Source organism: Berghia stephanieae, chromosome 1 (genome assembly GCF_034508935.2).
Source record: "Berghia stephanieae isolate SIO BIC M18660-M18661 chromosome 1, UCSD_Bste_1.3, whole genome shotgun sequence".
In the NCBI taxonomy this organism is placed as follows: Eukaryota; Metazoa; Mollusca; class Gastropoda; order Nudibranchia; family Aeolidiidae; genus Berghia; species Berghia stephanieae.
In genome coordinates this window covers 80,687,524-80,714,878 of record NC_088360.1, presented here as the reverse complement: position 1 = coordinate 80,714,878, position 27,355 = coordinate 80,687,524, and the positions used below count along the sequence as shown (strand labels likewise).

Below are 27,355 nucleotides of genomic sequence, written 5' to 3'. Positions count from 1 at the left end.
CGGTCCTCACTTCTTATCACCTTTCAACGGTCTCGCGCCATACTACTTCCCCAGCGATTCGTTGCCTCGGTCCTTTGCCTATACTATCTCCACCAATCACCACCCATCCCACTTAATTAATCGCACCCACCCCCCTTTGCCATACACTAAACGACACAGACGACCATAGAGGCAGACGACCACCTCCCTCCACTCCGCAAACCGCCCTTTCGTGTGTGAGATGGGGGGAACAGGAGGCGCACGCCTTGGACGATTCCATTATACGGGGTAAATTTCAAAATTTACTACACCATAATGATCGCAATGACAATGATTATGATGAAGGCATGACCCCTCTTCTCTAATGGGTTATTGTTTGAAATGTATGTGACTACTAAAGATGTGTGTGTGTGTGTGTGTGTGTGTGTGTGTGTCGAACCTAGCAAGTTGCAAGTCTGATTTTTTGTTTTCTTTTGTCCATCTCTTGTCGCCACTCCTTTCTATCGCATTGTTGTCATTTAAAATAATACAATAATATTAAAATTTCGTTTGGTGTTTTAACTAATCAAGTAATATGAGTTTCATTAGTTTCTTCCGTCCAAAAAAAAAACAGTTATAACGTCTGTATTTTTAAAAGGTCCAATAGAATATTTGGGGACCCCGATAGCTCAGTTGATAGAGCACTCTCTTTATACGCAAAGGGCCAGAGATCGATCCCGGGTGCAGTCGATTTTTTTCTGAATCCCTGTCTACTCAGCAATGAATGGGTAGCTGAGTTTGTTAGATCTGGCGAAAAGTCACCATCGACCCCTCTTATCACCTCATCCACCCCCTCTTATTATAACTTCACGTCTCTCTCTTACTCTTCAATGCTCGCTGCCCTCTAATGTGTGTGTGTGTGGGGGGGGGGGGGGTAGGAGTTGCGTGTGTGTATCAACGCCACGAACAAGTCGATCAACGCCTTGGGCGATGCCATTATCTCCGTTAATGGGGATAAATTTCAAATTTTATTAAATTATCGAAGTAACAATGAAGTACGGTGAGCAAATAAAGAAGGCATCACCCCTCTTCTCTAATTAGGTTACAATTTGAAATGAGTGTGACTACTCCGTGTGTTTTACTCCTGTAGGCCACGGTTTTCATCGTGTAGCGGTCTTTAACGGTTCAAGAATGAACGGACCGGTCTAGAGACCGGTCCTTGCGGTCTTCATTTCCCAAGGACCGTAGGACCGTGGTCCTTAAGCTTGCCAAGGACCGCCCCGCACTACCATTAACCCACAGCTGACACACACAGCAGTTCAACTTGTAGTTATGTTATTGTTATTGTCTTTGGAGTAGATAAGTAGTGCATTGAGGCTTGCATTGAGGTTTGGATTTTCTATTCCTACTATTAATGACTGTTATCACAGTTGATATTCGAAGGAAGAAATTTTATATGACGGTCTAACTGCTGTTGTTATGTTGTTCTTTTTTTTAAAAAATGATATTCACAAATCTCAATGCACATACGTGTATCGCAATCCATACCGAAACAACTATGAAAGGATCAATAGATTCAATGATCGGGTTATATACAATTTTTTTCTCTAGAGGTAAATCGACAAATGGACCTCTTTTACATAATATATGCCCATCGTAAATACCAGTTACCTGAGTATATCTTTTTAAAATTCAAACCACACTTGCCCCCCCCCCCCCCCCCCCCCCCGTTTTTTTCACACAAAATAAACACGCATTCTAAAAAAGTAAACCCACTAGAACATTGATTTTGCGCAGTATCCACTGAGTGAGCTCAAGACACTTAAAAAGGGCTCCTAAGCCAATAGAAAAATGAAGATGAGACATGATGCCTGTTGGGCGAGATAACATTTTCCTCCACCACAGACAACACTGCTTCCGGTCTGGTACTCATTTTACACCTGAGTACTGTGAGAGAATGTTTTCGATCCATGCCGCCTTAAATAGACAGCCAGCAACCGCCCCTGATATTCTTGTATGAGTTACATTGGCAATTGCCTAAAATAAACGTTTTTGAACTTTGAACTTTTGTCAAAAATAAAAAAAATTGAAAAAGCTCTTAAAGGCGTTCTGTCTCGAGAACTGCTTTGAGCATAATATCATTTAATGGATTTAGCGCTATATGAAAGTTCAAAGGTTGTTTTGATAGCCGGTGTTGATATTAATTGTCAGGTATGTAGACATAAAGGCCGACAAAAAATTGAGAGAGAGATAGATAGATAGATAGATAGATAGATAGATAGATAGATAGATATATAGATAGATAGATAGATAGATAGATAGATAGATAGATAGATAGATAGAGAGAAAGAGAAGGAGAGAGAGAGAAAGAGAGAGAGAATGATAGAGAGATAGTAAATAAGTGTGTATGTGACACAAACACACACACACACACACACACACAAAGAGAGAGAGAGAGAGAGAGAGAGAGAGAGAGAGAGAGAGAGAGAGAGAGAGAGAGAGAGAGAGGGGTGGCTGACTAATATATTGAAATATTGAATGATGCAAGCACAATGTCATCTGGATATAATAAGTATACACATGGAAAGATGAATGGACATGAAGATGAAGACATAAGAAATAGGAACCAACCAATGGGAGCGATCTATATTAACTTTCCATGTGCTCGAGGTCATTTGTCACATTGCAAAATGTGCTCAAAGTGACCCACATACTGAAAAGTGTTCACAGATTTTTAAATATCTAACATCACGATTGGTCATTTTATTCAGCTTGACACATGGGTGTGTTTACAACTTTCATAAACAAAGCATCATGGTTACATTTGTTAAGATATATCCAATCGTTGGACAGCAACAAATCATGTGATTGATGACCTGGTTGGACGATAACATGAATATCGATCGCTCCCATTTAAAGACTTACAGTTATATTCAGCTTATATAGATAGACACCGATAAAAATTTATAAAAATTAGAGAGTTGAATAGATATATAAACGTTAATAGACCGAGAAGAGAAATTATATAGATTGATTGTGATAAATGTTCATTGCTATTGTTAATATTGAATGTTTATGTAACAACCAAGATTTTTTTTAAATCTCAGCAGCTACCAAATATTTTTCACCTATATTGATATAATAGTTTGATAAGATCCATATATACATCATACCATAGGTAATGATGAGAGAAGTGAGTAGATAGATATCCAGATAAATCAATAAAAGTGTCGCCACAGAGTGAGAGAGACATTTAACATGCAGGTAGATTCATAACGTAATGTTCTATGTTATAAAGATACGAAAGAAATAAGTACCGTACGAATAATGCGTGAAAAAATGTTTTAGGTTATAAATGCAGTGGTTTCATCTTAATAGTAATACGATAATCACAACTCCCTGATAAGCCTTATTATCGGTATTGATCACTAATCTATACAGAATATAACTACCCCTGACAGGGTTCAAGTCCCGCTCTGAGCGGCGCATGATTGAGTTCCTAGAAAGGCTCCTTACTCGCATTCCCTAAAATGAGTATCTGACCGTTGTCTGTCGAAAATAAAATGTAACAGGCTTAACAGGCGTCATGCTTTGTCCTATATTTTGTTGTGACCATTTGTAAAGCGATTTGAGCACATTTAGTAGATATTGCACTATATATATGCTCGAGTTTGTATATATACATAAACATGCATAAGCAGTGTCAGAATGTAGTAATGATTGTAGATGTTTTGATCATCTGTCATGATGTCATGTCATTATTACAATGAAATGAAAGATTAATATTGCCTTTACTTTGGTGTTTGGTGCATTATCTGTAATCCTTCATGGAATGCCCAGGCGACGGTATCGTATGGTGCCGTTGCGAAAGGGCGTAATTAAAGATATTTAAAAAATACTTTGATATAAAAGTAGCTACATTATCTAAATGACAAGAAATAGAAGGACCAGAAACCCACCAATGTCCACAGTGCAACTGTAATATAATTTTTCAGATACATTTTTCCAACCCTCGGTTTACTTTAATCTTAATTAGATTAGTGGAACAAACCTCGACCATGAATGCACAAAGGATATTTTCCTTTGTGTTTATGTAACTAAATTGCAGAACTTTTTTTCACTTGAAGTAAAACGAATTTCTCAAATTTAAATGAAGCATGATGCAAAAAAAATAAAAAAAATAATGAAATATGTACTATTATATCTACATCATTATTTTGAAGTATAAAGGATTTTAATGGATTTCCAAACATTTATTAAACAAATGAAATAAAATAAATCACAATGCATATCAACGAAGAAATAAAGGTGTTAGCAAGTGAAAGAATATTAAAAGAAAGAAGTCTTCAAGAACAAGATACTGGCTCTCAAGCTTGGCCACATACGACAAGTCAGATAGAAATGAGTCATGAACGTCAAAAAGGGAATATTGAGGCGTAACCATTAACCAGTTGCTGTCGTACTCCAGAAAAATTCGTATAAAAAAATTGGTAAGAAAACTCATCCTTCATATCAACGATTTAAATGACCTCCATCTTGGCAAAACCTCTCAATTCTGGGACTTCACTGTTCAAGGTTTGAGAATGTTTGCCGAGATGAGGCTCATTTAAACCGATCGATCTTTGAAGGACGAGTTTTCTGGCCAACTTTTTAAATACGAGTTTTTCCTGAGTACGGTTAAAGTGATATCACCATCACTTTGTTTGAAAATTCATCGATCTCCCTGACTTTCCCAAGTAGGCCTTCTACTTTTCCCAATTTTGGTTGCTTTTCGCACGTCTGTTGTTAAGATATAATATTACTATCAAAATTGTTGATAATATGATTAAATATAAATTATGCATTTAAGCTGGCGTCCGTGTATTTATTACGTATAAAAAGATAATCTTGGAAGAATGTATAGAAAAGTGTTTAAAGTTATTAAATTGAATATATTCATTATCCCAATTTGATTTATCTAATCATTTAATTACTGAGATTACCTTAACATTTTGTTTTGGTTCAGTGTTCAATGATAAACTTTGAACTTGACAATAATGTTAATATCCTGTCAATCCTCTGTCTGATAGTGCAGAAAAGTCAAACATAAATTATAAAAGGGAATTTATTTAAACAACGATGGGGTATTTAATTTCACTTTTATCATTTGTGTTTGACTTTTCTGCACTATCTGACCGAGGGTTGACAGGATATTTTTAATCGATCAATTTTTGAAGGACAAGTTTTCTGACCTAAATAGGTAAAATGCGTTTTTAGGAGTACGGTAAAAAACAACGATAAATATTGACATGTAAGTTCCATTCGAAGACAGTATAATATGTCTTCGTTTAATAAATTGGAGCTTACATTTCAATAATTATCGTTATTTTTTCCTTCGAGCTTCAAGCAACAACATGATAATTAAGAGTACGGGAGAACAGTGATTATTGCCATGCTGTTCGTTTCTTTCGCATAACCTACACGGACACGACAAACGTTTAGTATGGATGTGACAGAACTTTTGTAACATGCTCTAAGTTTATTATTCGATCTTAAATATAGAGTTCAATTATTTTAAGAGCTCGATGATTTGTCTGAAATGTAATTGAGGTATATCTGTAATATATGTCAGCATAAAAGTTAACTTGAAACAAAAAGACAACTAGAACACATACACACACATAAACACACACACACACACACACACATACACAAATACACATATATATTTCCTTGATAGATACATAAATCGAAAATAAATGAAGTTGGAGAATAGTTAGAAAATCAAATGAAACTGTTGAAAACTGACATTACACAATGAGGTAGAGACAGTAAAGATATGTCATACCTCCCCATTCCAAAGCTTTTTAGTACAGAAGAGCAAAAGATAAACAATGGTTATGTAAGCTAAATGTTAAATCGATGACGAAAACGTGACTGTTATAGTCTTTAACCAGTTAACTGTTGTACTCTGAAAAGACCCGTATTTAAAATTTTGGCCAGAAAATTCGTCCTTCCTTCAAACATCGATTGCGGGGCCCTAGGTTTGAGAGTTTTTGCTAAGATGAGGGTCATTTTAATCGATCGATATTTGAATCACGAATTTTCTGACCAAATTTTTAAATACGCGCCTTTCCAGAGCGCGGCAGTTTACTTGTTAAATATTCATAATTTGCTTCACAAATAAAAGGATACTAAAAGCTTTTTCTTCCAAATGTAATCTGTAAAAGTCAATTTGCACACTATAATATTCAAAGAAGTATTGTATATCAAAGTTGTGCATAATCTGTGTTTTAAATTCTTGTCAATTATGATATTATGGGAGGCACTTTAAAGAAGTGTTCCACGTCGCTGGAAGTACTTTTGAGATAAGCTATGGCTAGTAAATGGTGAAGAGTACAGGACAAAAAAACACAGACGTCCACTTTTGGAATTTTTTTTTGTGATTGGCCCCACTGGAGTGATGTCAGCGGTCTGCGCTTTCCATCTATAAATAGAACAGCGAGAAAAAACTACAACCCTAACTCCTCAACGGTTGTATTTGTTTGTTCTTTTATTTATGGAGGGAATGGTTAGAGTTAGACCCCTGACATTACTCAAAGAAGCAGTCGCAGAAGTTTCGAAAAGTGGTCATCTGTGGTATTTTTGTTGTATTTTTCAGGAGTTTTGAGACTTTCCGATTAAAATTGAAATTTCTCGATAATATGATAATTTGTTCATTTCTGCAGTCTTTCACAAAAATTATAATGTGAAATATGCACTTTATACAAGAATAGTTCCCGGTTTTTCAATGGCAACTTTCAATGGAATCCCCAAGTGTTACATATTCGTGTACAGTTGTAATGGACTTTTTTATGAGTACAGCGCATCCCATCGTTAGTCACTGCGTTGTTTAAATGTACGTCTTCTGCTGACAAGTAAACCATTTTCATATTAGGTCAAATATTTTCCCTTGTACCATACCCCATTAATTGGACCGAATGTATATAGTTTTTAATCGGAACAATCGTGTAAATTTTATAAACGTTAAATTATTTCAACCAACACTATAAAATACATTGCTTATTCAAATCACACTGCTTTCGAGTTGCCAGCCACTGACTCTGGGCGACTGATTCTCCGACCACTAAACTCCTCGAGTAAAACAGACATTTGAGGTTACTGAAATATTATGTTAGCCGAGAGTGAATTGAATTGCTGGTTGAATATTACTTCACGGGACCCATCTTTGACAATACCGACAGCTGCAGTGACTCCGAAGGTGAGTCAACTCATAGTAGCCCACTTCTGAGACTTCGACGCATCCTGAAGTTTTGTAAACTTTGATGCCGTTTTTCCTAAAAATCACTTTCCCACAGATTGTCTACTTCTAAAGTTTACATCTCAGCCAATTTCAAATATTTGTTTTCTTGAAATCAACGTCAAAATGTAGAGATCGTCTTCTCTTTTACACCATATCAATAATGTTATTTTTATAAAGGGCGAAATATGGACCAGTGCCTAGGACAGTGCTTGTGTACCTCTTTTGAAATCGTACACGCTTTCAAGTTTTACTTAATAGCTCGTACACCCCAGTACTTCAAATTTGCATTGATAGATCTTAATGGGGAAAACATATCGTGGGGTAATGAATATGACATCAAAAATTATTTCACGGTGTATCCATTACATAACGTTCCTTTCTTATTCTTAGAGTGACCATATTGTTTTATGTCGGCATGTTGCACTACCCCCCCCCCCCCAGTACATCCTATCAAAGTGGAAAATAATTACAGACCGGCGGTCAAATTTCGCCTTTTGGACCTTAGGCAACTCTATAGTACTAAACGGATGTAACCCTTTATTGACTCTTATTTCAGACCCAAACAAAATAGAGACTAAATAGAGATTTCTATCAACTGCTATTTAATTGTAAATGATATAGGGCTAAAATGAATTATTAGCATACACTGTCTTAATATGTGCTAAACTCTAATGTAGCGACAATACAATCCCGCCGCTCTGATTAGATAGAAAAAAATGGCCATGATATCAGACTGTTTACAGCAAAAGCTAAACAATGCTTTAAAAATGTGTCCTTTTTTGATAAAACAGTACTCCCTTAAACAAAAAGAATAAAACAATCAGACTAAATCAAAAAGAAATAAATCTCTAACTGTAGGCAATTAATAATATATTAAAGGTCATAATCAACTTGACATTTAATGATTGACCCTCCCGTTTCTTCCATTTCTGAGATGCTTAACAGCATATCAAATGTAGAGCTGTCGTGTTTGCTTTCGTTTGTTATAATTGATTATTGTCTATCTTTTAATCCGATTTATTTTCGTGCTCTATAGATTAAAACTTGGAAATTCATTTTGCCTACGGCTAGTTGTGATTAACGCACAGTTTCAATACTGCCATAATTTGAAATAATACATTTAAATAATTTTGGCCAGAAAATTCCCAGATTTGAGGGTTTTTGACAAGATGATGGTCGTTTTTTATCAATCAATATTTGAAGGACGAGTATTCAGGCCAAATTTTAAAAAATGTATTTTATTCGAAGTGCAACAGTTTCATTTGGTTGTTCTCTATAGTAAATAATCAGGTTAGATTTAATGATGAGCTGTCAATTTGCACTCGCAAGATTGTTTGGTATAGGAAACTATCTTGCTTTAAAATTGTTCTTATAGAATTGAATTCTTTCTTCAAAATATTTAATCATTTTAAAAATGGCAAATTTGACTTTTAAAAGACCTGGTACCCAAATAAATTATTTAAATTGTGACCATTAAAAAAAATATTTCTTTTATTTTCTTGGACCCGTATCAACACAGAAGATGGAACGATGGTCTATTCAATACGAGTACTTTTTATCAGTACTTTTCATGTCTCTAACATTCCCAAATGATACAAGCTGATGACAACCGATTCGATTTGCATTATGCCAACGATTACCAATATTATAATCCCGCATATGAATAGCATTACAAGCGTACTAGCCAAATACAATGGCAATCATAATATAAATATATGCAGTATGACCTTTTAGTATTACGTAAGATATAACTCGATCAGCGGCATTGAATAGCCTCACTTTTAACTCATGTTTCATGAGTTGGTAAACACAATTTTCGTCAAATTTGTAGACGCATTCAAAGCTGTTGTCATTTTCTGGAACAGGAAGGAACTCGCATGATTCCTCAAATCTTTTTGAGATCCAATGCAGCTTCGACATGTCACTTGATTTCCATAATCATCATGTGTACCTGGTGGTCTTCGGCTTGCATTTTCTTGTATACCGCTATATATGTGTCTGTTTAGCACATATTAAGACATATTAAGTGCAGCTTTATGTCTAGATAAGATAATATATCAAATATCCGCTAGACGGACATCTCGAAGTCCTACCCTATTCCTCCTGACTTTTGTCCGCCAATCTCTATTTCGGGGAAATCGTTGAAGAAAGATGGAATTCTGATTGAGAAGTGGGTTTTGTTTCATTGTTATCGCTGATGGTCTGCCTTCCCCCGCATGAAAAGGAGCAGGGTGTGAACTTCATCGCAAACTCAACTGAAATCATTGTAATATCTAGAGAGTCACCAGACTGAACAGGATCAGATTACTATACTATGTCCACATATTTTCACATCTTTTTATCAATGATGTCGGTGTTATTGCTACAAGTCAGGGCGGTATTCTTTGGATTCATACTTCCGTGCTTTGACAAAACTTTAAAATTTGGCCAGAAAACTTTTACTTCCTACTTTGATAAATAAATAGTTATGATGATACTAAATTTTTCAAAGTATGGGTGAATTAGAACAGGCGTTTGGCTAGGGTGAGATCCTTCAAGTAGTATATATATATATCTGAATGACTGCGCATGTCCTGTTCACTTCCACTCACAGAAGGCCATTCCTCTTACTTTTGGAGTTCTTCAAGCATTGTTGGTAGCTATGTTAGTATAAATTATGCGACATTACTATTAAATGTTGGTTCCAACACATTAAAAATGTGACCTACCGTTCTAAAATGGTAATATCTCGAGATTAACATTGATGCTTAAAATTAAATTTTTTAGTAAAAAACATGAAACTTAGGTTAAAGTTAATGTGTTTTATTGAATAGAGAAAACGTATTAATAAAGTGCATTAAATTAATTATGACATAGGGTCTATTTCATTTCTTTTAAACATTAAATTTACTTTTACGCTCCTACTTTACCAGGACGTTAAACCAGTTATTATTATTATTATTATTATTATTATTATTATTATTATTATTATTATTATTATTATTATTATTATTATTTTATTATTATCATTATTATTATTATTATTATTATTATTATTATTATTATTATTATTATTATTATTATTATTATTATTATTATTATTATTATTATTATGCTTTCCCTCTCATAGCTTGTTACAGGAATAATATAATATGGAGTATGATGAAGATGGTGAATGGTGTTATAGGGGAATGGTGAAAGTGAAGGATTGTAACGAAAATATTAGGAAGGTTTTTGTGGTGGTGATGATGATGATGATGATGATGATGATGATGATGATGATGATGATGATGATGATGATGATGACGATGATGATGATGATGTTGTTGTTGATGCCGGTTTTTCTTTTCCTTTTTTTTACGATAACTACTATGTTACTAGTGTGCATCTTGTGTGTGTGTCTATGTCAATATTGTATTGTTATAAATGTGTAACCAAATGACAAAATGCCACTTTTTTGGGGACAATAAAGATATATTATTATTATTATTATTATTATTATTATTATTATTATTATTATTATTATTATTATTATTATTATTATTATTATTATTATTTATATCATCATGTCATTATTATTATTATTATTATTATTATTATTATTATTATTATTATTATTATTATTATTATTATTATTATTATTATTATTATTATTATTATGCCCACAATTTTTCACACCCGTCGAACTCCAACGTGTTTTTAAAATTTTGGGTTAAAAACTCGTCCTTCAAATGGCGAGCGATTAAGTGCCAGATTTGAGAGTTTTTGACAAGATGAGGGTAATTTTAATAGATCGATATATGCAAGACACGTTTTCTGCTCAATTTAAAAATTTAAAAAAAACGTGTTGTTTTCCGTCTCCGTCAGAGTTTGAACGTAGCCATCGTTATGTTATAGCCTGACACTGAAATCCAAAAGTACTGGCAGTTTGACGTCATTATTTGTTTTTGTTTTTTTGCACCGTCTAGTGAGTGGTCGTTAGTAGACGTCATGGAAACAAGTCATTTCATTGGTTGAACTATTGATTTCAACTCACGATTTGTTTTTGTGGCAAAAGACTGGCATTTTGACGTCATTTTTTGGTCAGTGTCGGTACCACAAAGTGATTTTTAGTTTGAGAGCAACAAACAATCCATGTTGTTTTTTGAATAGTTCTCAAAAAACCATGAAAAGCAAACTTTAATTCAACAAAATCGGACAACAAACGAAAAAGTTATGGCTTTTCAAATTTATTCAAATTCAAATATTTGCAATTAATCCGAGAAACCACATTTATGGGCTCTTTTCAAGGTCATAGCAAAACAAAATCGGAAGAGATATCAATGAATGCAATACATTTTACAGAAATACATTACATCAATTTATATAAAAAATGGATCATTTCCCTCTAGCATGGACATTGACAAAGATATAGCTGATACAAATTCGGAAAAAATAACACTGGACTTAGAAAAAAAACAGAATTTTCATGAAAAGTAGGCAAAAGTGGCAAATTCACATGATCACAAAATTTAAATGGGATGCATGAGGGAGCTATAAATTTCATAAACAATTAACATAAAGATATTGTACATGCTGAATTTTTTTTGAGAAGATAATGATCATATATTTCTCACAATAGGTTGGACAATGTGATGCGAAAGCCAAAAACAAGAAAAAACCGCGTAATATGCAATTTACACTAAAATTTGAACATTCTCGGAAACAAAAACGCTATAAAAATTAAAGTAATAGAGATATAATACTCAAATAAAAACCATTATAAAGGCAATTGAAATCTCATTCTAATGCTACAATTAAAAGCAAGATACTACAAATATAATTTATGATATGACCAATTAAAAGAAGTTAGGTAAGAATAATATGTCGACGAAAGTAAGAAATATTACTTGTGAACTCGAAGAGCAAAATATTCTTAAAATTCTAAGTAATAGACATAGAGCATTCAAATAAACACCATGGTAAAGACAATCAACATATCTTTGTAATGCTACAATTAAAAGCAAGATACTACAAATATAATTTATGATATGACCAATTAAAAGAGGTTAGGTAAGAATAATATGTCGACGAAAGTAAGAAAAATTACTTGCGAACTCGAAGAGCCAAATATTCTTAAAATTCTAAGTAATAGACATAGAGCATTCAAATAAACACCATGGTAAAGACAATCAACATATCTTTGTAATGCTACAATTAAAAGCAAGATACTACAAATACCTTTTAAAATATGATCAAGTACAAGAGAGTTGGTTAGAATATTACATTGACAAAAGTAAGAAAAATATCCAGACAAAATTTCAATCATGTCATAAAATACAAAGTAATATAGACATAGTACATTCAAATAATCATCACCATTCTCAAGACAATTTACATGGCTCTCAAATATCAGAGAACTCTCTGAAATCAGTGGTTTGAAACATTAACAGTGATTCTAAAGAATAACCTTATCTGTATGAAGAATTGAGGTTGGTTTTTAGGTTTAAAATGCTTGCTTTGAAAGAGATTTCAACCACTTGTGTTATTATCTAGAGTACTTGGAGAATTCTGTATCAGCTGAATCATTCTGTATGAAACTGTTCATTGGTTTCTGACATTCTGTGGCAATGCTAACTACAATTAAAAGCAACATACTACAAATATATAATAAAACAAAGGAATTTTTAAGAGAAATTCCTTCCGACCTCAGAAAACAATACTTGTCAATGCAATTATTAAGTCTCTACTAAATGACATACAACATAAAACACAGCATTCTATGGTGTAATAAGGAATAATAAACAATGGTATGAGTATGAGTGATACAGATGTTATGAATATAAATATGATCCCTAACTCTCATCAAGTTTAATTTTCTTTGGTAGCGGTGATGGTTCAAAATCTAAATGCTGACAGATGCGAAAATACAAACTGCTTAAATTACCACCATAATTAATTTGTTCAAGTAAAACAACTTTACGATATTTTAATTGACATCTAAGGTTTTCTAAAGCTTTAGGAGATGCTACAAGTCTATCTAATTCCTCTTTAGTAGATACAACACCCCCCTGCCCAATTATACTCTCTAAAATGGAAGTTTTATCCTGCATTTTCTTTAATTCTTTTCCTCTTTTAAGCCTCTTGCATTCCTGCATCCTCTCTATGATATCTTGCTGTACCCGTTGCTGTCTAATTTTACTCTGTAACTTAAGAGCAGGGGCATTTCTCCTAGCAGTAATCAATAAATTTGTAACTTGAGACGTCGTCTGTCGACCCAACCAAACAGATGTTTTGTTCCTCTTTAACATATTTAAAGTACTCCTGAGATGAAGAGAGGCATGCCTACGTTTGTATAGATCAAAATCAAAATCTCCAAATATTCTCTCCCCAACTAAATTTGTTAAAGGACTTGAGTTTAAAAGCATCTGGGTCTCTTGGTCCAATTCACCCCCATAAATGCCATCCTCTAGAAAGTCATCAAGCTGACGCTTAAGAACAATTTCAGACTCTTTTAAAATTTCAATGTACGTTGACTTCAACAAACTATTATCACATTTCATGGAGGAAGATATAACATCAGTCAAAACATGGTCATGATCATCATTGTTACAAAACGAATCATCAAATACAAATGACAGAGAAAATGAAATTTCGGATTTCCATTGATCTAAAAAGTCTTTCATCAATTTCACATACTTAGGAAATTGTCCATAAGGGACATCACTATTCATCAACCGCCAAAATGGGGTTGTGAAAAGTTTAGAAAACAAAGCAATGGCTGTGATCATTGAAATAAGTCCATCATCATTGAGATCGAGAAAAATACTCTGCAGCTTCAAATTTGAATGAGTAACATAGTCAGTAAGGAAAGATTTAATGTCATGATAATGAAATATAATGGCATATGCATTCTCAAACAAATTATTAAATCTGTTCGAGCGGAAACTCGTAAATTTCGACGATTTACCAATTGATGAACAAAAGGCAAGCCACTCCTCCCTACTCCCATTTTTTTCATCACCTCTTGGTCCCAAAACATCTGATGTCAACCTGATAAGTCTAAAGGCTGCATTTTGTTCATCATTGGCAAATCGTTGAAAAGAAGAATTCAAATCTCTTCCAAATTTTCCCACCTCACTCTCAATTTTACTACAAGCATCCTCTGTCGCTTTCACCAAACCCAGAAGAAAGTGGGCGTTACAAAAAAGAAAATGTGTAGTACTGTCTTCACCAAGGATATCATTCTTATAAGCTGCTAACTTTTTACCATAACATTTCATCACAGATGCCCTGTCTGACATAATACATTTCATTTTAGTAATAATGGATTTAAATATGTTATCTTTACTTGAACTGTTGGTAGAAGAATAAATTTGGCTCATATCATCAAAAATTTCAATGGTTTTTTCTAGAAGGGTCTGGGCATTATCAGAAGCTACTTCAGAAAATCCTAAAGACAATGATAACTTATTATCTAAAACTATATGTCGCTCTATATAATGCTTTTTATCACGACTGGTGCCATCTGTGGCAAATGTAAAATGATCTGTTTTATTAATTTCATCGACAACATGATGATGAGCAATATGAGCTGCTTCACTGGCAAAATTAAGTACTGTGGATGCACAAGGCAACAAAGAAAGATCAAAATTACGTTTGAATAAATATTTAGAAACAATTTGAATAACTAAGCTACAATGTTGGGCAGCGACATTGGCTTCACCCATGAGTGACATACAGGTAAGTCTAACATCATCAGAAAACTGATTATATCTAGAATCTCTCAACTTAACATCATTGTGTTCAGCTTCTAACTCCAAAATACTGGTGGCAGTTATTCTAAAATCATCCAATTCTTTTTTATATTTTGACTTTAACTGCTGCTCAGCCCTTTTCTCTTTTTTCAAAAAATTCATTTTATGTTCCATGTCATCTCTCTCACTTTTAACAGAATCAATAATTTTATCTTTCTCCTCAAGCATAGCTTGAAATTGAGCAACTTTAAACAAAGGAATGGTTGTTGATTGAATTCCAACATTCTTACCTTTTTTTTTAACAATCACTTTTTCTTTTACAGATAAACACAATCTCTCCTTTAACATATCTCTCTCACCTTCCAATTCAGTAATTACATTCTTAAACTCATCACATTGTTTTCTTAAACTATCACAGTGCATCTTCAGTAGTTTCATTTCATGTACATAATTATGATTACATTCAACAACAGTAACAGGTAAAGACTTTGTAGTAGAAATAGTATTCGAAGTTCCACTGTCAAACAGTCGTCTGGCAAGAAGGTCAGCAAGTTTATCCGGCTTATGCTTTAGTTTTAACTTATCCTTTTTTGCTTTCACAAGCTGTTGTTTTACTTGTGATGGAGTTGGATTTGAATCACAGCAAAGGGCCTGAATCCATCTTATCAAAAATGAATCACCTAATCCTGTTTTGTTTTTAACAACTTCTAAGGAAAGAATAGTGTTTACAGTTGGTGTAAATCCAACAGGTGGAGAATATTTAGACACTTCATCGAGAAGAATAGATTTGTTAAGTCCAATGCTGGTCAGGTGATCGGGGACAATACTTTCCTGGGCAGACATGGATAAGAACTTAGCAAGTTCCTCAATGTTGTCGGGCAGACTATCATAAGACGAGACTGTCTTTTGAATCTTGTACTGTAACTGCGCTTCAGTTATTCTTTCATCCGGAAAAATCTTCATAAACCACGTCAAGACCTGTGGGAGAATTTAATGAAATAATATAAATATCACGGATAGGAGTTGAGTTAAAAGTAAACAAAATCAAAAGCATCTCACCATGAATCTTCGAAGATACATTTCAAAATATGATTAGTAGACTGTGCGAAGAAACAAATGCCAGTAAATAAATAGTGATAAAGATTTTATTCATGTGAATCGTAATATAAAAAGGGCAAAATCTGCTCCTGATACATGATAAAATCACATCATCAGAAATTTGAATGAAGATAAATATATGGTGTATGTCACTATCAGTGGATCAAGAAACATAAATAAACGATTACTCTGTGCATATCCCACATTGTCATGCAGTGACATGCTCTTTAAACCACTTACATTTTCCTTGGCAACAGACATCTAACACAAAGGGCATAAGATTCAAGTTATCACCAAGCAGCTTGTTGCATTAAATCATAGTCTTCGTGGCAGCCCTGTAGGACTCGAACCCACAATCAACATATTTGGTCAGGCTCAGAGCCTTAAGTCATACGATTACATCACAATAAATGATGCACAATCGAGTTCCAAAAAACTAACTTACAGGTTAAAAGGGTTTCACAAATGACAGGAGAGAAAAATACTACTTACCAAATTCCATGATGCATGTGCTTCTTCCCTTAAAGCTGACAGTTGAACCAAAACTTTGTTAGTCAAGGTCAATGCAGGCACTGTTGGTCTCCTTCCTCTACCCTCCATAAGAAAGATGCTTTTAAGAATGGTGTAACTTTCATCCTCTGTAGAGTAAAGCAAGCATAAAAGTGTTAGCCTAAAGATTAAGTTTGAAGTGGTTAGGTAAACAATTCATTCACTCCACTCAACAATGGTCAATGTTTAGATATTAAAGGTTTATGTGCTGACTAACGTGAAGCAACATTCCATAAATCCCAGACATGGTAGAGGCAAACAGTCAGGCTTCTATCGAAACAACATTTCTACTGGAGTTGGAGCCACAATGGATTGGTATTTTGAGCTTTGCCAGATCGCCTAATTGTCTATCACAATTTGGAGCTCATGATAACCAATGGATTAGCTAAACTAAAGGATTGTAGTAGTACATTAAAAAATTGTCCAGAGTTTCAATTCAACTTACTTAAACTGTCTAAACCAAAACGATTTGGATAAGATAAACATAAACAATAAACCAAAACAAGACACAAATTTACCAAGATAAATATACAGGATGCAACAATAACAAACATTTGTAAATAACACATTACAGAGAATAAAACAAATCTAAATGAGAAAGACAAGATAACTAAAATCCTCAGAAATGATCTTGTTTACATTACACACACTGGGAAACCCTCCATTATAAACTTAAGTTAAAAATAGAACTTGACCTAGATAAATTTAGAATGTCATTTTCCTATATTTCACAAGCACAGAGACAGTTAAATTGGTATAAAAAGATAAAGACTACAACCCATTATTACTAAATAACACCAAATGTATGTTTAATAACCAATAAGATTAATAAATGAAGGGTTAAAGTTCGTAGTCGTAAGGAAACCCCTGGCTGACTTGACTGATTTGTGGACAACAGAATTTAAATTTAAATATTTACAAAACTAGCTCAAACATTGATACAAATGAAAACCAAAATATTATATAGATATACTTACGTATAATTGTATTTGGAATTGTAATTGCTGGGTCCAATTGTCCGTCTTGAAGACAAACCGATGCATTGTTGACAGGAGTGTCACTGTCGGGTTGATGATCAGCCATAACGGCGGACAGCCGGCCTTTCGTCCAGTTGGAGTGGGGTCACATTTTTTAAGATTACCGGATCATGATAATCAGTACATCCTTAAAACCTATACAGGTTTTTAGAGCATATAATCAGGATTACATTGGTTCTTGTTTGAAATCATTATTTTCAAAAATGCCGGAATAAACATTCAAAAACCTAAGACGCTCGTGTTCACCCTACAGCTACGATCGCTCTACCGGGAGGAAGGAAATGAAAGAGGTATCCGGTTGTACAAAAACTCAATCCGATTCTAACGAAACAAACCGCATAAAAATCGGATCACTCATGATGGAGTAAACGAATTTAGAAAAATATAGGTAATTTGAAATTGACGCGACATGGCTTCAGAAATCGCATTTTGACGGAAATGACAAGCGACACATTTCAATAAAAATAACTATGCCATGTTCTGTTAATTCAATAAAAAATAAGTTCATTGTAAAGAGAATTTAATGACGGTTACATTGATGTAAGATTCACCAACGTAGCAGTGACGGGAAATTACAAAAATTGCATTTTAAAACATCGGATTTTGCCGTTTTACTCGTCCACCGACCGATTTGTCGCCGATAATTAAGGCCAGTTTGTGGTACCTGGTCAGTGTCAGACCATAACTTTACGAAGACCACGGTTTGAAGCGGTGGATTGCAGAAAATCATCAACAGCGTTATCACAATTAGTCGTTATTACAGCATACGACAGAAAGCGGGTTAGATTAAAACCATGTTTAATAGACTGGAACAAAAAACACACGAGAATATATGGGTTAATTGGTTAAATGAATAGGTGGTGTGGATTATCATGGAATAAATGCATTGAAAATGATAAAGTAGCGTAATATAAATGGTGTTCTGTGATGTAATTTTATGTAAGTATAATATTAGTATTATAATAAAACCAACTGAAACTATAAGAATAAACTTTTAATATTTGAAACAAACATTAAGTAAATTTATATGTATACTAGGCAGTGATGTAAACCATGTTATTAAAATGAACAAATGAAGATTATGCATGATAAAGTGAAACGTTTTGAAAGCAATAAGAATAATCAAATTATACTAAAAACAATTGAAATCAAACAAATAGGTTGGGAAATTTTTCAACAATGCTGGCATATGGCAAGTATGGTGATTTATATATATATATATATATATATATATATATATATATATATATATATATATATATATATATATATATATATTTCCCTAGACTGTGTTTGATTAATATATATATATATATATATATATATATATATATATATATATATATATATATATATATATATATATTAAATCGTGTTTGATACAAATATGGTACGGATAGTGCTCGACATGTAGCAATGGAGCGAATCATTATTTTATTATTTACCACAATGTTGGAGTGAGTCTTCATCGATGTTTCAGGCCTAATCAGCCATCGTCAGGACTGTGTGTTACATGAGTTTGGTTTGTTGTCTGTTGTTGTTTGTTGAAGTGGTTCCGGTTTGTAGTTGATTAATAAGAACTTCCGGCGATGTGGACACATATTGTACATCTCATTTTTCGTGTTGAGTGTGGCTTCGGGAGGGTGTTTGATTATAATATATTTCTCTTCCAGGCATGAGCTACATTGTTTTGATGTTGGTGTGTATCCTGTTGCTTTAGATAAAATTTTCCATGAAATGTTGTGGTCTAGTTTGTTGTCTTTTAATTTCCAAATATGTTCGCTGAGTTTTGTGGATGTTTTTTTGTTAGTGTTTCTAAATGTTGAGGTGTGGAGGTTGTATCTCGTTTTGAAATTATTTTCCGTTAGTCCTACATATTTTTCTTGCTTGTTTGTTTTAGTTTCGGTGACTGTGGCTTGGTATATTAAACTTGATTCTAAACATTGTTTGTTTAGCGGGCAATGTTCATTATTTCTGCAGTTGCATTTTCTGGTGGGTGGGTTTTGCTCTTGTCGATGGTTTATTAATATTTTGTTGTTGTGGCTTGACATTATTTGTTCTATGTTGCGCATACACGAGTAGCTTATTTTTATGGTATTCCTGTTGATAATTTTATGTAGCTTGTGGTTTTTTGGAAAGTGTGTATTGATTAACTTCAGGAACTGCTGTCCAATGTTTGTGCTGACGTTTTTGTCGAAAGGTGGGTTGAACCAAGTATTGTGTCGTTTTCTTGTTTTGCGTTCTTCACTTGCGTGTTGAGGTTATATATATATATATATATATATATATATATATATATATATATATATATATATATATATATATATATCTTAATCAAACACAGTCTAAGCAAATAATACAAACAAATAAATCAAAACAAATGATAAAGTGTAGGCAATAGATTTTGACTGTAAGATAGTGCACTGCTTATATTTGTTTTCTATTGATATCATCTCTCTTTCTCAACTTTTAATAATGATAAAGAGTTATTCGTCATTCTCATTTTGTGCATACTTAAATTCTAGTATAAAACTATGCTGTACACTCATGGATGAGCAAAGTAATAATTGGAACAAAACATGGGCAAACCAAACGATTCGAAACAAAGACGAGAACAGCGGTAAAAGAAATGAAGTTGTTTATTGAAAAGAAAGAAAAAAGATTCAAATAAGAAAGAATGACCTGGGACGTCTTCATGTAAAGTTCCTGTCAAAAGCAAAGTTATTGATTAATTTGCAAAGCACAATACGTTATTCCAATAGCCTTTGTTTTTACAATTGGTAAACTATATCATCAGATCTATCCAAGATCTAAAAAAGTGTGTATGAAAGAACCCCCCCCCTCCAAAAAAAAAAAAGAAACCAAAAAAAATTTAAAAAATTTAAGAAACCAAAAAAAAAAAAGCCTTCCTCGACTGAGGTTCAATTCCCAGTCAAGGCAGGCTGGCTATTTATTTGCGATGTTATTTTTTATGGTAATTTTCTTTCTTGCTTTGTCTGGCATTGTTTCATTAATAGTTTTCAGATCTTTATCTTACACTGGCGCCGTGTCTGCTCCCTAATTTGTCAGATCTATTCATAACATTATAGTAACTTTGATTATGCTATCACCATGTCAATTGTTCATCAATGCATACGACACGACATCACAGTTCAGAAAATTGATATCATTCTCTTAAAGTAAAACAAAATATTATTATATCTAATAATCATTATGGATGTTATTTTCAAAACCAACTAAGCCGGTATTTCATAATTCAGATAAAACTTGTGTCTAATTTTTGTCATTTGTTTAGTGACTTAAGGAGGAAAATAGTTATCTTGCTTTCCTCATAGAACAATCAATACATTGAGTGTTTTGAAACTTCATATTTTCCTCGGTAACTCCAAAAGATTGTTTGAGAGAGTTAATTCTTTTCCCTCCCTGGATATGGCTTAGCAGGTTTTGAAAGCCACCTCAACATTATTTTAATAATAGTGTCAACACGCGTATTGTTATGATGATCGCTTTGTACTAGTACGCGAGATGTTTATCTTACTGACAACATTCATATCTAGCAAAGGTCACACAAGATCCATTCCATAATATGCAGGCAATCCATTCTTTCTAGCCAAGAGCATCGACAAATTTTGACTTATCTAATTAAAAATGAAGACCACAAAACGGACTGTTGACATATTGCAAGTATCCAGTGGCGTGGGGCCATTGGATCGAATGGTGCCAGGCACCGCACCAATCTTTTAAAAATCATTAACGGCAAAATTTAATTAAAAATACAACTGAGAAATTTTAACTCCACTGTCTTTCGCCAACTCGCCAACAACATACTGCCTTTTTAGTCTCCACTCTATTCAAGATTCCGAATCACGCACTGCGCCGACTCGTGTGTTGGTGACATCACTGCGCGAATTCGCGACTGAATAAACACCGTGGTGCAAAGCAATCCGAGCTCCAGTTAATGCTCTATCCATTAGTATCGCGACAGCTGATTGAGCGAGAAACTGGGACGAATTATACTATCTTCAAATAGCGGAAAAACCCTCGACTTGTGCCAGGATCTGAGAGCTCCACCGTTGGACGTCATAATTAGGGTAACTTCGGCCATCCAAAATATAACATTAACTGTCAAAAACACTGATCATTGTTAAGTTTATTTCTGAGCAGCAAAGAAAAACAACATAAAACTTTAAAATATGACATATCAAAATCCCCCTTCCCCCACCTCTTTTTCACGATTATTGAATAAAGTAATTCTTTGCAACACGAAGCATTGGGGACGAAATTACCAACATTTTTCTTGCTTGTAGTGCCGAGTTGATGGTTACGTGTGTATGAGTGTTTATTTCTCTCTCTCTCTCTCTCTCTCTCTCTCTCTCTCTCTGTGTGTGTGTGTGTGTGTGTGTGTGTGTGTGCTTGTGCGTGTGTATTTGTGTCAGTCAGAGAAAGAAAGCGAAGATTGTCAACAGTTATACTTTGGTGTGTTTTTTGATTTCTTAAGTACTTAAGTGGAGTGATTTTTTCTTTGTGATGCTTTAAGATCTGAATCTACCTTTTATTTGTGCAATCATTAATCGTATTCCACTGATTTCCATTATTTGAGATATACTTTGAAGTTTTGTTTTGTTAAACAATGAATTGCAATGAATCAAGTTGACTCTTTACTTCACCGACCGTTTGGGAGATCGACACTAGATGACAAATTAGAAATAAAAAGACTAGTTCCTCACCAACCAACTGATTTTGAATTAACACAGGTGTGGAAATCTCGAAAACGCTCTTTTTCAGTGACATGGTATAACAGGCATGAATGGCTCACAGTTAGTTTAGAAAAAAAAAACACGTTTCTTTTGTTTTTATTGTCTACTTTTTACAGATACAACAAAGCTGACAAATCATGGACATCTATAGGCTATAGTGACCTTAACCACTTCCATCGTATTTCTTGACCTCCTGAACGTTGTTTTGAAAGAGTGAAAAATTTCTTGCGAAATTCAATGAAACAGGAGCGGTTAAAGTCGTTAATGATTCTGTCAATTCACAAAGCTGAAATAGATGCCAAATGCCATTCCAGATTTCAATAAACAAATTATAAAAAGATTTGCAGAGATGAAACATCGCCGTGCAGATTTTCTTTACAAGTACTAAAAGTAAGTAATTTCTGTCATAGTTTTTTTTTTCTCTTTTGATTTACATTTATCACATATTGATTGCATTATCTACCAAATCCAATCCTTTAAAAATGGTTGACAAAGAATAATTACAAAGACCTTTTCACACGGACTTGTATCTCAGTGTTGTGGCTTGTTGTTTTCATGAATTATTTGTTTTTGTGAGTTTTGTACACTCGTAGAAATCATCGACCCTCCCCCCACCCTTCCAAAAAAGAGAGTTTTTAACATGTGCTCTCTCCTCTTAATCTTGTTCACTGTTTAAGAATTTTTCTTCTTCTTCTAATCATGGCACCACCATATGCCGTCAATACGCCACGCCGCTGAAAGTATCTGAGCCAGATCCCCGTGGCCGAGTGGTAAGGAAACAAAGTCGTAGAACAACAAAATATCATAAAACGGGTGCACGGGGCGGGCATCTCTTTGCGTTTGTCAACTCTATTCGCCTTTGTCACGCAGAGGGCGTTATCCGTCAGATATGTCTTAATCAAAAGTCAAAGTACTGTAATCTCTATAAATGCTTTAGAAAGGCTTTGTAATCATAGTCATCGTGCCCTTAAAACTACATAACAATATGTGACGTGCTCTTAGGCCATGGTCCACGTATATTATTTATTATTTTTTTATTTATTTGGTATAAAAGAGTATACAATTCTCTAATACTTTGCGGTATGGCCATATGAAGAGGACAATGTTTAGAAAAGTGGTTACGCCGGCTTCAAATAATCTAAACTATTGATTTCAACATTTTGATGCTCTGGAGAAAATATTAAATCAAAATATTTCTGTGCCAATTTCACTTTGATATTTTTGAAAATATACAGAAATGATTAAGTTAATGATTTTAGTGGGAAATCCTAGATTCATTCCCGTCCATCTACAAACTTTATTACTGGACCGATTTTGATCGTCGATGGGTCAAAAGATTTGTCTCGATCTAAGTTAATTTTTACAATACAGTAGCAAAATAATTAATATAGACGAGTGTCTGTTCATAATAGCCTAAATTTTCCCGCAAATTTGGGATCTCCAATAGTATAAGTAATAGAAATAGAATGCTCTATATATAATAGCCTCTTGACAGGAGAGATCATCATGCTATAAATCACTATGCTTAAATTAACATTTGGAATGAACGTCTTCAGTGACCATGATACAGTTTTTGTAACCAAATACACAAAGTTCTGACAACTGTTGCCTTGGATAACCACTGTGATGAAAGCAGCGATACCGATACATCTAACGTACAGATCGCAACAATCAATTGCTATTATTTCCCTCGCTTTGATGAAAACTAAAACCGATAAAATTCGTGAGTCGCTTGTTGCAATTGAAAATTCAAGTAGTATGTAGTGGTTTTTGCATACTGTTTGTGTTAACAGAAATATTTCCTAAAAATATCGATGAACCTATATTTCGTTTGGCGAAAAGGAGTTCTTTATTTATATGGTAGCACAATTAAATCATGCTACCAGCTTATGAAAACTTAGATGGTGATATAATAATTTGACAAACAAAACACAAGATATCAAAATAAGGGTTGCTTGGGTCAAAAGACCCTTCAATACCCAGTCACATAAAAAAGTAGATTTCAGAAATTACCGAATACGATCATTCTATTTCGAGGGTAGCAATGCGAAGCAATAAAAATTCAATACTAAACATTTTTTTTATCAAATACACAATAATTTAAGTTGGGAGCTTCATATCAATGGCACTTTAAAACGATATATCATAGCATAGATTTGGAGTCTTTGGTTATGACTTTACAACTGTTCGATGTATTAGACAGTCTAATTGTCCTTAAAGTAATAGTTTTGACAAACAGTTGTACAACAATGTGTGATAAAAATTTAGTTTTTGTCTCGGAGCGTAAATTGTACATGGAGAAAAACGTACCTGAAAACGTTTTATAATCAATTTGATCATAACTGTTGAAAAAATTGATAATAGTATACGGTCACCCTTCTTTCTTCTGTTTCCTCTTTCTTCTGTATTTTAAAATTGGAAGAGCTAGAAATGTTAATCTTTCCTCGTGAAACATATTTGCAATATCTTTGTTGCTCGTCTTTGGACACATATCTAAAACATTTCATTGTCGTTTGAATAAGCCTTTCCTTACAGTTTCCGTGTCGATTATAATTCTAATGTGACTGAATTAAGTAATTGATTCGTATAAATTAAGTAATATGGTGACAATCATATAAACAAAAGCCATCGAAAAATACCAATAATCCCATTTTACTGACTTAATTTAGGTATGATGAGTAATTGCATTTTGGCAATGGCGTTTATTGTAAGAGTGTATTTAACAGGCAACTTATACCATATGAAATGAAACGGTTCCGTATTGCCTAATTATGGGAGAATAAATGAAACATCAAAGAACGTATTAATCAATTCCGGTGAATCTTTGGAAATGTACGAATTGAATTTTTGATCTCACTCATTGATCAATTAATGTAATTGAGGTTTGATCGTGCCACGTTCGTCTTCAATAATAACCGACATTTCATCATCATCATCATCATCATCATCATCATCATCATCATCATCATCATCATCATCATCATCATCATCATCATCATCATCATCATCATTGTCGTCGTCGTCATTGTCATGCGTGGTTTAAGGTGGAGTTTAGATCTTATTATTTTTTTAAAATTAGACTTCTTGTGATAATGCTCCGATCACTCGGGCGTTTTACATAGGCAGTCAGCTTCTACACCCGTAGAATCGCCCTATTAGTTTAGCTTACAAAAAAATAATATCTGTAAATGATATGATTTCCCGCGGTACATAATAAATGATAATAATAAAGAGCAATAGGTAATGGCTGTATAACGGCTACAATAAAATGAATAATGAATAAAAAAAACAAGTTCCAGTCCCATATTACTTATATTTGATAATAAAGGTTAGTCTGATTTATTCTGTTTATAAGTATTAATGTACGTATTTACATATTTTTGTTGTATGACATCATTAAGCACTTAAACATAGCCACGGTATTTGTTTATTTTTTTGCTAAGAGCTTGTGGAAGCACATGTTCTTAGCCGGTCTGGCCGTCTCTCTGGTTCTAAGTGCTGTGTGTCAAGCTAATGCAATGATGTCAGGCGGGAATTCTTCTTTATATTCCAGTATATGAAGGGGTTACAATCTGGTTTGATATGATAGATATATTTATATACATGGCGTCAGATTTCCCCCCAGACACTGTTACATTTTGATAATTACGTGTATATTAATATTTAGTAGTAATTAAGTCCCAAGCTTACGATAAGGATAATGTTTGGTTCAACGCTAATCTAAATTAGACTTACCACATAGGTTCTGACATATACGGCTAAACAAGCCTATAAATATTACAGTTAAATAGTCTACTGCGTGACCGTTATAAGAATAAATGGACTCATAAATATTCTAAATAAAATAAATAATGCTAGCGCCCATATAGCATCATAATTAGAAACAAATGATAATTACACCGGGCTCATGAACTTTATGAGACTTCACTAGTCTAGATAAAACAACGATAATGTAATGTATGATCAAATTACATAAATCCAAGTAATAGTGACACATGGCATATGAAAGTCATAATAATACAATCATAGGGTATATGAAGATTAGGCAGATAATGTTGTATGTGGATCAGAAGAACCTTTTTTAAAAAATCAATGTTTTCACTCACCTCTTTTTTCAATAGTACACCACTTAGTAGTATAAAAGGCAGCGTCCTTTTCTTGGAAGGTTAATTATTGAAGACAATGATTCGGTTCAATGTACGTGGTTAAATAGGGTTTAAGCGAAGCTCTCCTCGATTCCCTGGCTTCTTTGTTTCAAAGCTGGTGTACGGAGTGGATTTGAATGTATCTCCAGATGCTAACACCTATTCAATTTTCATTGTCTGGTGCGTGAGTGACACGGGTGGATTAGATCTTTTTGGCAAAGAGGTGTGAAATACCATACTCGACAAGGGGGGAAATAGTTTCGTTGTCCACAAATTTAACAGATGCTGCTGTCACCGTAAGGTATGGAAAATACCCGTTGAATTTCCATCGCCACAGTCATCATCATCATCATCATCATCATCATCATCATCATCATCATCATCATCATCATCATCATCATCATCATCATCGTCGTCGTCGTCATCGTCGTCGTCGTCATCGTTATCGTCATCATCATTATCATCATCAACAACAACATCATGATTATGATGATGATGATAATGATGATAATGGTAATAATGATAATAATAGTAATAATAATAATAATAATAATAATAATAATAATAATAATAATAATAATAAATATTAATAATAATAATATAATAACAATAATAATAATAATGATAATGGTAATAATGATAATAAAAGTAATAATAATAATAATAAAATAATAGATAATAATGAATGATGATGATATAATAAATAAATAATAAATAATAATAATAATAATATATAATAATAATAATAATAATAATAATAATAAATAATAATAATAAAAGAAGAAGAAGAAGAAGAAGAAGGAAGAATATGATA

General features: G+C 33.5%; 2 protein-coding genes across 5 annotated transcripts in view; both read right to left on the bottom strand.

The window, feature by feature from the left end:
* The window catches only part of LOC144958644 (potassium channel, subfamily K, member 16-like), a 95,194-nt gene that overhangs the window by 12,158 nt on the left and 55,681 nt on the right, over positions 1 to 27,355 (bottom strand). For 3 of the 4 annotated variants that reach the window (XM_078890751.1, XM_078890776.1, XM_078890760.1), the window contains exon 6: positions 20,322 to 20,345. The exons of the other annotated variant lie outside the window; for it this stretch is intronic. In XM_078890751.1, the coding sequence (XP_078746877.1) occupies positions 20,322 to 20,345 (24 nt within the window). The remainder of the gene's footprint in view (positions 1 to 20,321; positions 20,346 to 27,355) is intronic. 4 annotated transcript variants of the gene reach the window in all.
* LOC144958634 (uncharacterized) lies at positions 11,433 to 17,919 on the bottom strand. Its single transcript, XM_078890739.1, has 3 exons — positions 17,580 to 17,919; positions 16,546 to 16,691; positions 11,433 to 15,933 (listed from the first exon to the last, which is right to left on the bottom strand). The coding sequence occupies exons 1-3, from the start codon at positions 17,683 to 17,685 to the stop codon at positions 13,054 to 13,056; spliced, it is 3,132 nt and encodes a 1,043-aa protein (XP_078746865.1). The 5' UTR covers positions 17,686 to 17,919; the 3' UTR covers positions 11,433 to 13,053.